We start from the raw sequence: 14,113 nt of genomic DNA, 5'->3' as shown, positions 1-14,113 counted from the left end.
ATGGGATTTGATGTAGCTGTGGCTTTATGATTGCAAGGGTCTCCATCACCTCTGTTGGGACAGCCCATTTCACCTTCTCATTTCTTTGCATTTCTCAGAAAAAATTTGCAAAAAACCTTCTTTGTTCATCTCTAGATACATGTTAAGGAAGCTGCTCTCTATATCTGTCCAAACACTTCACCACAGAAGTGTTATTCTCATCAATAAAAGAAAGCATATTATATTGTAGGCAGTAACTCTTCCTAAACTCCTTTACTACACACCTATATAGCAGTAGATGCAATGGGTAAAGTCTGGAAAAAAAATTTCAGTGATGTCAGAACTCACTGTTCACTTATTTGTGCTTAAGCTCCTCACAATTTACTCTTCAGAAATCAGGTGTGAGGATGCTTTGTTCATGAAAGCACTTGCCAAAGCACATCTTTGGCTGCCAGGCCTGATTATGCTTGTTATAAAATTAAAGTGACTTTGAGTGGAATCAACTAGTAAATACCAAATTAATTGAAAATTGATTTTATATATATATATATAGTGTATTGATAAAACATGTAACTTTGTTGATATATCATACAACTTGAAATGTGTATGCAGCTCCTCCAAGAAATTAATTACTTTGTGCAAATTGTTATCTCAGTTCCTTGTGCACATAAGCATTATTTTTAATTTTACATCAGACAGAAGAACTGTATGTGAAGATAAAAGCATATTTGTATGCTATGTATCCAAAATAGCTGGTAGGCATAAAAAGGACTACTCAAGTTGAAATAACAAAAACCTTAGCAGGAAAGCTGGCAAGAGATACAGCTGTTCAGCTGGGAGCTAAGTATACTTCATAATGCCACAGTGCTGCTTACTTCCCATGATACCTGAATTAAGTTGCATCCATACATGTTATGTACTGTTATCATCTGGTATTCAGGATGCAAATGTGTAACAATCCCTTGTGCAGCTCCACAGTTCTTTTAAAAGATATAAGTACTTTTTCCATACATTGTATGTAAGTATATGTATAAAACCATTATGAATATTACCATCTGCTATACATAAGATATTTAGGTCTCTGTGCATTTCATAAATGTAACTTAGGGCAATGATGTACAACGAAAGGAACTACTTCAACACAAGAGTTACTGTGATGAGAAGCTCTAAAGCCAATCCAAACCCAAAATCCCAGACCCAAATGTTCCAGACTTTGTGGATGAACAGAATGAGACTTTCGTGGCTTAGTCTCATTATACTAGTCCAGGACATGTGTGGTCCCATTTGTTTAGAAAAACAATATTTTTTTATTATTATTTTCTGCAGGAAAGAATAGCTTTCTTACAGAATCTCAAGCTATTCAGGCAAATTCATGGCAGTGAAATCATGTAAGATGTGATGGATTCTGTTACTCAATTTTTTTATTTACTTGCTCAAAGCAATCTCTTTTTAAATTTAATTTCTTATGTAGTCTTGGAGATGCATTTTAGCGCTGAAAGCACATTTCAATATCCCTAAGTTAAAGAAGTCAAAATCTTTTTGGAACTATTTTAATTGGGTGCCAATGCTTTCCAAATTGGTGGATGTTACCGTAGTATGTGCATGTGGAAAGTATTTTGACTTTTGCTTCTTCACAGGGATGGTGAGAGGCATTGGAACACTGCTAATCGCTACAAACTCTTCATGGCCATAAGCAGAAGCTCAGCTATTGCATAAACAGCTTCAGTGGAGTAGCTAGGAACATGCTGATGTACTCTGGCTGAGAACATGGCTAAGGAAACATTAAAAAATGGAAATTCAAAAGCTGACTGTTAAACAGCAACAGCAACAATCTAAATTTCCTGTTTTCTTTTCAGAAGCAAACAGGGCAAAACCCAACTACATTCCTCATGCATATGAAGAGCAGCAGCATGGTCAGATACGGCTTATCATCAGTACTGGATGTTCCTATTAGCTTCTAATCTGTCTTTATTTGATTTGACAGCACAGTTCAGGAAGTCTGTATAATGGAGGAGCTGGAGAGCTATTTCTGACTCCCACTTTCCCACCGTGCCATTTACCTTGCAACCTTCACAAGTGATGCAGCGATAATGATATCCGGTGGCTTTGTCCCCGCATACTACACATAGCTCATCCTTGTCTAAGTAGCTGGGTATATACCCTGCAAAGAAAAAGAGGATGTGGCATGTAAACTCCATGCAAAATTATATGATACATTTGATAAAAAAAAATTGTATTAAAATCCACAGCAGATCTTGTCTAGCAGTGATCCATACTTCTGAACTCACTGAGTTTCCTGAATAAAAGTTTGTACTATGTTACAGACTTAATTAAACAGTCTGTAAGATTTTCTGTTCTTCAGACTGATTCAGTGTCTGCTGGTCAAGAAGGAAAGTTGGAACATGATTTCTCTCTCCTGAGTGAAATACTATGTCAGAAAATATTCATGACTTCAAAAGATTTGATGTGAAATAGCAATGAAGGCATACAATATATTTCTGCTCTACATATCAGAAAAAAAACCCCAATATACTTGTACACTGCAGATGAGACACCAGGTTTCAGTGTGACTGGGGGACTTGGTAGTAAGAAATATTTACTGACAGATGGCTTGTTTCAAAGCAGAGAGGTGCTAGCAACATATAGCCCAAGCTGTATTGATCATGCCTGACCCCGATGTGTTCCACAGGAATACTTAACATAGCCTGAATTTAAAGCAAAAAACATGGATATTCAAGTGTGTGTGTGTGTGTGTGTGTGTGTGTGTGTGTGTGTGTGAACATGTATGTGTTAGAATGAAATTTTCTCTTTTGAAGTGGTTTACCAGATCCAGCCAATGAAAATATTCCCGCTGTGAAAAAAAATGGCAATGTTTGGTATTTTCCCACAATGACATTTGTTTTGAATACACAAATATTTTTCAATTTGAGCAAAAAACCAAAACTATTCTGATGGCAAGCAAAAATAATCGTAACCATAGACAACTTTTAAACAGGGTAAAATATAAACCTTTCAAAATCAATGTTTCCATGACACATAACTAATTGAGTTATGGTTTGTAATTTTACCTTCTGAAAAATCTCACTGGGAAGGTGTAACATAGAGATCTCAGATTCTCTTTGAGGGGAGACAGAAAAGTACACCTATATGTATAACTGTGTAAGTAAACATTTCACAGAATCCCACAATGGCTGAGGTTGGAAGTTACTTCTCGAAGTCAACCACTCCAACACCCCTGCTCAACACAGGGCCACCTAGAGCCAGCTGTCCAGGCCCATGCTGGACAGCTTTTGAGTATCTCCAGGGATGGAGACTCCACAATCTTTCTGGGTAATCTGTGCAAGTGCACTGCTCCGTCACCTTCATAGTGAAAAGAAAATACTATTTTATTACTCTTAAAAGTAATTCCCTGTACTTCTATTTGTGCTCATTGCCTCTCGTTCTGTCACTGAGAATTGAGAGGAGTCTGGCCCTGTCTTCTACAGTATGGGGAATCAGGCATTCACACACACTGATATGACCCCTTGAGCCTTCTCTGCTGAAGAGTCTCAGCTTTCTCAGTTACTCCTTATAGAAGAGATGCCCCAGTTCATCATCTCAGTGGCCCTTTGCTGGACTTAGTCCAGGATGTCTGTCTCTCTTCTGGGGAGCCCAGAACTGGACCCAACACTGCAAATGTATTCTGCTAGAGCTGAACAGAAGGGAAGGATCACATCCCTCAAGCTGGTGATGATTTTCCTAAAGCAGATCAGATGCCATTTACCTCCCTTCCTTCAAGGACACACTGCTTCCCTATATATGCAACTTGCTGCTCACCAGGAACCCTCAAAGTACTTCAGGGCAAAGCACTTTCCTGCCAGTTGGGCCTGCACTGCTGTGTTTATTATTCCTCCCCACATGCAGAATTTGGCCTTTCCCTTTGATGAACTCCAAGAGATTCCTCTCATCACATTTTTCTAGTCTGCCTAGGTTGCTCTGAATGGCAGCACACCCATCTGGTGCTCCAGCCGCTCTTCCCAGTTTTGTATCAACTGCCAGATGTCTGAGTGGAATTCTGAGTGCAATGAAGGAGCGCCCTTTGGATGCAGTTGCCTGTAACACTATCCGTTATCACTGGCTTGCTGAATCCATCGTAGCACCACACATAAGGCCAGACATGATGCTTGCTCTCTTCATGCAGCAGTATGGGTTGGTACAGTTTGGGGACTTGGGATACCAGTCACTCAGAGGGCAACCAGCAGGAAGACTCAGGGCAGCAGAAGGCTGCTGCAGGATGCTGCAAGAGGGGTGGCCATCATCTTCCTGCAACTAACATGCCAGAGGGTTAGCTCAGTAACAGACAGTTTAAATTCAAGTGCCTTCCTAAGGCTATGCTTCCAGAGGTTCTCCAGAGTGGAAAGCCCAGATTAGACAAAACACTTAAAAGTAACTGAACTTAAAATACTTAAACTTTATGGAGGCTGATGAGTATATCAGGAGAAAGTAAAGAAAGCAAAAAGTATTTGTATGGCCTAGTTTGAGTATGATTATCAAATTATAGAGGAACACATATCCCTCTTCTCTAAACCATGGAAGCAGTAGTACTCGGAAGCCATTCCTGTATAGAGGCATCTCAGGTCTGCCAATATTCCTACTGACATCTGAATGGGGAGTGGGGGAATGAGCTGAGATCTTAATGTTGTAACAAGCTAGTCTACAAGACAGCAAAAGACCAGATTTATATTCAGGCTATATTTCTCCATGATGAAAAAATTATGCTTGGATAGACTGGTGGCCATGTGACATTGAGAGATGAGAGACAGCAGGGTTTCAACTCTAATTACATCACTGACTCCTAATAGACACTATGCCAGTGGGGGATTAGCATAGGCTATTATCTCCATCCTGCCCCCACTCTGCTCACACCTGCCTCTGCACATGCAACACATACACAACACAGAGCTGACAAAGTGGGCAGAAGATGCAGCAAAGAGATGCAGAATTTCCCCCTAAATTTATCATGAAGATCAATGGCTTCTTGTTATTGCTGGTTACTGCTATTCATGAAGTACAGTCTTTGCATAGCATAAACTACATTGTCAAAAATTCAGTATCCCTGGTTAGCTTCATCAAGAATTGCTCCTGAATTAAATGCCTTGATATTTCATTAATTATACAAGCTGGTTAGGGCTGCTCATGTAATGGCAACTTGTTCTACTGTAGGAGCAGGAGACCACTTGTCTAAACTCCTTCCTTAAATACATACAGTAGGTCATGCATGTGACCACTGCTGTCCATCTCCTTCCTGGAGTTTCTTGACTTTATCCAATATAAAAAACAGTCTCCAATTAGAACACACAACCTTCTAGGGGAACTCCTAGTCAGAAATTAAAAATGGCATCCTTACATGCAACCACTGCCAATTTTCTTGCATCAGAAGTATTAAGTGCTACCTGCTTAAGCTACCTAAGTGTTACGTTCAGTACTTCCACACATTGAGTCCATGTCACAAGGGAAGTACATACCTGGAACTCTTCTAGTGATTCAACAGGAAAAATGAAGAGAAAAATCTTATTCCAAGAAATCACTGGCAACAAAAGTGTGCAATACATATATCTTTTCTTTCTGTTATTGTTTTCTACATTTTTAACACTTCTTCCAACAGCTAATGGGGTCAGAAACAGCTAGACTGGGAAGACTGGACCTTAAGTAGTATTTTTAAAATATATAATTCAGACAGACATCACTGCAAAAGAAGTGGTTTTACATTCAGTTCTTACAAACACTAATGTATATTATAAGTAATTTCTAGTGGTTACAAATATCCTGCATGACCTCTGTATAAATTCAATACAGTTTCACTTCAAAGACGCACAGATAAACAGACTCAGTACATTTTTTTCTGCTACTCAGAGTTAGAAACAGCATTAGCAGGAAGAAATTCAACAGTTTTTCTAAACATGGCACCAGCATGGAAGAAATGAATAGTGCAGTGGAGATTCTTGGGGAAGCCATGGATGGCAACAGAATTATCTGTTAGATGATTTGAGGAAGGGGAAGAGCAACAGACTTGTCTCACTCCTTGCAACCACTATTAGCAACTTGTCCCTCATATCAACAAGTATTTTGCTTCAGGTGTGTGCAATAACACTGAAGCAAAGATAAAAATGCCTATGTGGAAAAGCAGATGCTGCCTGGACAGAGTAACTCTGGTGCTCTCTTACTAAAGAAGAATGTCTGGTAAATCTCATGGGAACATCAGGTAGCTTCCTATTTCAGGTGGTCAGATCATAATTTAACTTTTATTTCTTGGTCAAAACCTTTAAGTAAATAGCTAAGAGGAACTGTTCAAGAGCAACACCTACCTCACTGACTTGTACAAAATCAACCAATATTGTTCCTTGCTGTTTCAATTCTCTGCTGTATTCAGAATCCTCATGGACTGTCATTTGTTACATCCCATATAATTCTCCAAGTTAATTATCTGTCAAGTATGACATTGTTTATCTCAGTACCCACCTTGGATCTTTGTTTTGAGTGGAGAACAATAGTGAATGACCTTGATCTGGCATGTCTGGTGTTTCCCCTGTAGCCTAAAGTAACACCTATGGTCCCCAGACTCCCACCTGCCAGTCTGCCTAATCTTACTGTCTTGGCAAGGCTAAGCACACAGCAGGACCAGTTGCCTCTCTCTAGAAGAACATGTCATATAATCCACTATAGCCAATCTTGAGAGCAATTTAAATCACAACTGCAGCTTTGTAGAGGCATGGCGGGAAACAATTCCCTTCAACAGGAGGATGCACAATTCATCTGCCCCAAGCAGCCATAAGGACAGAAGGAGATCTGCTAACCCATGCAGTCATCTGAGGTACTCCTCCATTAATACTGTATGCATGCGCTCTTAAATTACCATTTGCAGGAATGATGCCTTAAAGCACCATATATGACCCTACACAGTGTTACAGGCTGGAGAGACACAAATGAGACATTCAGTGGCTATTCCTCCATTTCAATTATTACCAACTCCGAAAAATTATAGTGTTTCTTTTTCCTCTCTACCTGGTACACATTAACAACAACAACAACAACAAGAAGCATGTTTTGAGAAAAGTAAAGAACCAGTTTCAGTTTTGTTAAAGTATCATTGCGCAAACTTTATGTCTCCAGGTCTGGACAGATACTGTGATATTTGCCTTGGGAATTAATCCACACCTTAAATAAATTGTGGAACCAAATGGTATTTGACTCCCAAACAGGGATATGAGTAACACTGATGCAAACAAATTATGCCTGTCTTCCAGATGTTCATTATTAGCTTGTTCCTAATCCACCATAGATTTATAGCTTGCAGGTAGAAAATGCCATATTTTGCTATTGCAGAAGGACAGTTACATTTTAAGACCATTATTTAGTATTTTAATTTTCACTATACAGTGGCAGAGTCATGTATTAAATATATTCCCTGAAAGCTTTCTTTTCCCCATCTGGTATGGTTTGTATGACTAGAGACCAATCACTAAAATGAGGAGTTAGGACTTACCAGTAAGCTGGTATTCACTTACTAGACACTGCAGTATGAAAATGAAAAAGATGAAGTTAATTATTACCTTGAGAATCCTCAACTGTATTAAAACTGATATGTAAATTTGTACTGCTGTTCTACTGCTTTCATAGTCACCTTGAACTCTTTACAAATTATGAAAAATTACAAGGACCAGCCATACATCATCCTTGACATACTTGCGCAGAAAAAGCTTAAATGGAGTGTTGGTGAAAGCATAGAGCCAACAGAGAAAAAGCATACTCGGTTCTTATTTGTGCTATTATCAATATTGATCTGAAAGGCTGGGCAGATACACTGATCCTTCTTTCCCACTTTCTTTAAATTACTCCCACTGAGAAAAATGGCTTATTTCTCCTTCGAGCTTGGAAGCACCGAGAATGTTGCTGAGCAAATTCACAGTTTTCTTGTTAGCTAACTGGCTTGCATGTCCTCAATTTTGATCTTTGTTGATATTCTTTGATTTATGAAATCACTAAAATTTAGCAAAAGATTCTGCAAAGATCAAATCTGAAACATTTTATAGTCCCTTTTCTCTCAATGACTTTTCAGTGCATTCACTCTGTTCCTTAGGCTAAGTCAGAAACCTTATCAACAACAGTGGTTTTGCAGAGAATGTGCTGAAAACATTTTAGCCCAAACTTAAACTTCTGTGATCAATACTGTACCTGCAGCCATTACCAACTTCAGGTACAAACTATATCACCTTAAGGGTCAGATCATGCAATTTCTCTAGCCCTCAAATTATTTAAATGTTTTTAGAGACAATATCTTAGTATTGCAAGAAAGTTATTTGTTTAGAAATCTAAGCCTCACTGAACAAAGCAAAGTATAACTTACTTCACTTTCTCATCATTTGGTTGTGGAAAGGTTACAGCAAAGGAGATGAAAACACATTCTTTTGATTGACTTTTGTCATGGAAGAAACACAACTCCAAATGCATAATGATTTATGCAATGGATTATGCAATTTTTCTTAGAGCTATTTCCTTAGATGGGTGGTCAAGAGCAAAATTTATACTTTTAAGCCTTGAATAATCATTAACATGATGGGAGCTGCTCTGTTACAAAGGCCAGGACGACAAATTCTCAGAGTTCCTGTAAATTGATTATATCCACACACACTCCCTGCATTGATGAGATGATGTTTTGGCATAAGCTTCATGTTACTTTTTCTCAGCTATTTAGAAAGTACCCTAATGTTCTCACACTGCTGAGAACTCAGTTAGTGCTAATTCAGTTGCATACTCTAGCATTCACACACTATGTATTCTCAGCTGCACATTAATTGCCTGAGAAAAAAAATAAAGAAAAATAATTATGGCAAATACAATTACAAAAATAACAATAATAACAAGTTTCAAAGCCCAGTTCTCCCACCATACCAAGAGCCCTTCAAAACATGGCATTAACCTCACTGGTTTCTCACTGGTATCTGGGAAGCAAAATGAGCTGCAGGGATGAGAAGCTGGCTCTCCTGCAACCTAAACTCAAGAATTTCCCCCTGCAAACCCTTGTTTTGGGGGCAGCCTCTGCTTATTGATCCCTGCTCCTCAGAATCTGAAGTTAAAGTCTAACCTCACAGACACCTGTGGACATCTTTCATTAACACTGTCCAAGAAATTACCATGCAAAGTGAAGTGAAAGCCAACCCTTATCCCAGTTTTAACTTTGCAGACCTTTCTCCCATGTTGATCAGATGTCCAAGACACTGTGCAGACACCAAGTGTGGGGAGACTGAGCTTTCTGGACTCCTGTACATATTTCTTTTGTATCTTCCTAACTGCATTATCTCCTCCCTGTCACTGGGTACTCCTCCTTGCAGCATAGGTGGTGTGAAGAGATCCAGGGACATTTTTGCCAGCCTGCTCAGCCTCTGCACAGGGGCAGGAGGGCACAGGCTCCCTCTGAGCATCACCCATCCAGCAGGCACTGCTGCAAGCTCTCCACGGCTGGCAGCACTGTATGAGGGGAAAAATATTCCAGTTTAAGCTGTCTGGGATAAAACTGAGAATAGCACCTCATTCTCACGATGATGAGCCCTGTTCTGCTTATCAGATATCACAGCATTACGCAAAAAACAAAGTGTATCTGGCTGCCTGTTTCCTAGGGCAGGATCAGGTCTGAAAAGTCTTCCTTAATAAAACAGCAAGCTCTTGCACAAATGTTTTGCTGTCAACTCTAAACAGCATACACCAGAGCACAAAAGGTAATGGAGCAACAAGTAGATGCAAAGCTAAACCCACATCTCCAACTCTTGATTTTCTGGACTAGTTCTTTTCTTTAAAAGTTAATTCTTTCATCAGAATTTCTGACATATAGTCAGGAAATAATAGTTTTTAATGTACTGTAATAACTGAAGCAGCTTTCTGATATTTAGAATAACTGGCTATGCTTTATAAATGCTCATTTTTTTCCCTTAGTGACATATTGCTGGGGTCTTTGGTTGTTGTTTTTCAAGTTATTTTCTGAATTCTTTCAAAGAGACATAAAAACAGAGAAGTAATTAAACACTCTTTCATAAATTATAAGCTTTTCAACATACAAAATGTTGACTTTTTTTTCTTCCCAGAGGGAAAACAAGACTTTAACCATTTAGTAACTAGCAGAGATTCTGACAGAAAATGAGTCCATGTGCTACTGTAAAGTACAATCTGATTTGAACAGCATATTATTGAGATTATGACAAATTTCAGGGGACTAACAAAAATACCAACTGCAACAATCAAGACTCCTCATGAACACCTGTTTAGGGACTTAATTTTGCTTTAATGGGCTATTACCAAGGCTTCTCTAACAAACTCTCGCTCCCCCAATCAATTCTGGATCAATACAGACACACATGCCCTGTGAAAAGCCTTCTGTTCTTCGGACAGGATTAAACGAGTCGTTAGTTTTACGATAGCTTGCTTAAAAGAGGGAAATATTAAAAAAAAAAAAAAAAGGAGAGAGAGAAGATGCACATGTTCCATGCAGTTTAGATCTCTTCTGCTTAACAAACTCAGCATTTGCAAAGGTTTGACAGAAGGGAGGCAACGTTTTATTGATAATCGCAGTAATAAGGCTCTAAAGAATCCCAAAACACATTGCTCAGTCTGTGTGAATGATCAATTAAAAGCCTGCTTGAGAGCCAGGTTCCACGGAAATTCACCACCATTTCTTAGTGAAACTGAGGTGGTAGAAAATAAGGGCATACAAGCCGTTTCTAAAAACTCTGTATTCTTTCAAACAAACAAGTTCAAAAACTTTACACAGGGCAAGTATCGGGTGCCTGAGTACTGAAATAACTTAAAGCTCTGACCTAGGTGTACTAAATACTATTTATAACCTTATGAAAAATATATTCCGTCAGTGACTTTGCAACAGCATGTCTTTATTTTTTCTAACTTAATCCTGAGACAAACTTTTTCTTTAACCAAAAAAAAGACATGGGAAAAGTCTACAAAGGCTATGAATTCATTAATTAAATCCCAAAAACCAGATTAACAGACTTAAAAAGCATTTAAAATGTTGGACAACACAAAAACATACATTATCCACAACTACATTTAGCCTACAATTTGATCATGTTGTCACAGCTTCCAAGAAGGATTTAAAAAATAATTTTATTATGAAATAGGATGCTGTTCAAAGTATAAAATTTATTTTTTTCTATCAATCATAGAGATTTATTGCATCAAGGGTTAATGAATATTTTCTGCCCAAAGGAAAATATTTCAATTTTCATGTAGTTAATAAAAATAAACAGTCTACTTTTCACTATAAAGATACTTCAAAGTAGTAAATGGTGTTTTCTTTATCTCACTAGTTTCATCATATTCATCTGGATTTTTGAAAACTGCATACAAAAAGTCTGGTCTGACCAGAAAAGGATATTATTTTGGTATAACATACAGTTTATTTTTCTTCTTTAATAATGTGATTTTAAAGAAACACAGAGAATGTATACTTTGTATGCATCAGTCTGGTTACCGAGTTCAAAACAAAAAAACGCTGAAAACATTTCCAAGTGTTTGTTAGTGTATTGGGCTCTTTTTAAATCTCCTTCGCTTACTTGAAAGCAAAAGAATAAATTCTAAAAACTGGCAATGATTTAACCCTAGGGAGAAGACACTGCACTTGTCTCACAAACGTATTGATTAGATCAACCTTTTGGATGCAAAGTCATCTTTCTTGCATAGATATATTCTTGAATTTCCAGTCTTTTTTGCTCTGCATAATCAGAAACTTGTGGTTTTCACTTAGAAGACAGTAACTCAAACACAATAATTTTCCCATACATATTTAGAGTCCTATTTTCAAATTCTTTCACCCGAGTTGCTGAGCAAATAGAGTCCACATTTACTGGAAACACGGACTTACACAGTTTGTATGTAACCAGAAACACAGCTTTAAGATGTAGAATATATAATGACAACATTTCAGGAGAGAAACTTTCTTATCGAGCTCACTGGTGAATAGCAAAGGAACTTAATAGCCCAGGAAAGCAGAAAAAACCACAATATACTTGCAAATGTCTTTTATAGATTAAGAAAAAGTGCTTGGAAATTCTCATAGCTCACCGAAAACCTTATAATCACCTAGCAACCTATGTTACTGCTGCTTTCAATTTTGAACAGGCAGCCTTCACATTCAAAGATGCATCTGAGCCAACTGATGCGACCGTAAGTTTAAAGCAAAACAAAAACAAAAACAGAGATTATTTTTTTGTTGTTATTTAAATAAAATGCCCCTACCTTTCTTCTGAGAGTACGATGGCGACTGCACTTGAGAAAAAGTAGGTTTTTCTTCTGTGAAAAATTCAGGTTGGTTGTACTGATTCAGGGCCATGTCCATGTCAGAGTACTCGCTTTTAAACACGTTTCCAGGGTAACTACAGGTATAAGGCTGATTCACCGCCCAGGCCTGTTCCATATATATGTTGTTACTGTGCAGGACCTGAGCATCACAACTGCTGTAACCCTGATTATCTTCGATATATGTGCAATAATCAGTGGACTGCATGTAGCAATTGCTACCAGCAGCTGGGTGCACTTCATATATTTCTTGCATACAGTAGTTCATTTTGTTAGCCTATCTCAGCTTCTACTTTACGTACACACACACATGCATACACACGCAGGCATGCATACACATGGATCGGGAGAGGAGCAATGAATATACACCAACAAAGTCGACTGAAAACCAGCCCGTTTTACTTCGGAGCAGCACCTGATGTGCTAAAATCCTATTTATATTGGGACGGCTTGTGAACTCCCCTGCCAGTCAAACATATTGGGAAGCAGATTTATGACAGTCAAAGGTCTTAATCTGTGACTGTAAGTTAATTCCAAGGGAAGATGGCAGTCAGGTAGCAATGACCACCAGACAAAGAAGCGACATCCTGACAACCCTCCTGTTCCCCCGCTTGTCTGGAATAATCATTTTATAAACCATTTCCAGCCTTTTCCAATATGATTAGAAAACGATTACTAAGGCGAGGACACAGTTATGTCACTGTAGTTGTCAACTTAAGTGTGAAGAATTATAAAGACTGCTTAAGAACTCCCAGAGGGGATACGCTGAAAATCCTAAAATCAATAATCCTGTTTTTCAGCATTAAACCATAGAAAATCCAATAGTGCTGTGCTGATGACCCAAACAGTAGTCTAGTTTTACAAAATTTAGCAACTTAATCTGTCATCAGCTTTATTGATTTTGTTTTACAGAATTACATGCATGAATCTCCCCAGCCCTCCACACATACACAATCCTCCTCACTGCCTGGTAATGAATTTACGGGAAAGCGGCTTTTCTAAACTTCAGTGATTTCAAGAAGTAATTTCTATTCAATTCAACAGGTGGGAAACGTCAAAATAATATAATCAGCAAAAAGAACACTGCTTAAATATTATCAATAAGCTAATTGCTTTGCTACTCTGCCTGGTTATCTTTTCTGTTTCAGTAATGAAGTACTTTTGGAAGAGCTTTTTTTCTGATAACGGAGTGAGGAAAGGAAGGAACGCTTTTTGCTCGTTTTGGCTCACCTATGAACTATGAACATGACAATGCCACTACAACAAAAATTTTATGATATTTTAATTGCTTAATGCACCCAAAATGTCAGTAGCGTTAATACAACTTCTTTAATCAGCCATTCTTTTTTTGATCTAAACAAAAAGAAAAAAAAATTAATTTACATTAGCTGCTATTTGGTTTTTTTACTGGGAAAAGCATGTTTTTTCTTTAGAGCACAGCTAAGATACAGTAAAACTTGTGAAGTCAGTAACAAACAGGCACCCCTTTCTAATATATGTTCTTATTATTAGGGAGCTGAGTTATTACTGATTTCATAATGAGACCTTTTTTATTTCACTTATTTTAAATTGAATGATTGCCAACATTACCATGTAACTTGGCCCTTTTTCTTCTAGAACCTTAAGCATACATCTAACAATCTTAATGAACATACTCTCAAATAGTCCTCTAAAGTTCAGTGCAATAGGTAAGAACTGGGCATGACATATCCATATTTTTCCCTATCTGATATTGCTAATATTTCAGACTAAAAAAACCAGTCAACAGAGAAAGATTTTCCCTTCCAACATATAA

The 14,113-nt window shown here is 38.0% G+C and overlaps 1 protein-coding gene across 5 annotated transcripts in view; it reads right to left on the bottom strand.

Moving 5' to 3' along the window:
- THRB (thyroid hormone receptor beta) overlaps positions 1-14,113 on the bottom strand; it is a 156,759-nt gene that overhangs the window by 17,506 nt on the left and 125,140 nt on the right. For 4 of the 5 annotated variants that reach the window (XM_058421012.1, XM_058421010.1, XM_040066839.2 and 1 more), the window contains one exon: positions 2,040-2,140. In XM_058421012.1, the coding sequence (XP_058276995.1) occupies positions 2,040-2,140 (101 nt within the window). Of the gene's footprint in view, positions 1-2,039; positions 2,141-12,258; positions 12,606-14,113 lie in introns of those variants that run through there. The other variant, XM_040066819.2, reaches the window with a different exon arrangement.

Source organism: Hirundo rustica, chromosome 1, assembly GCF_015227805.2.
Source record: "Hirundo rustica isolate bHirRus1 chromosome 1, bHirRus1.pri.v3, whole genome shotgun sequence".
NCBI lineage: Eukaryota > Metazoa > Chordata > Aves > Passeriformes > Hirundinidae > Hirundo > Hirundo rustica.
This window is presented reverse-complemented; position numbering and strand designations above follow the sequence as displayed.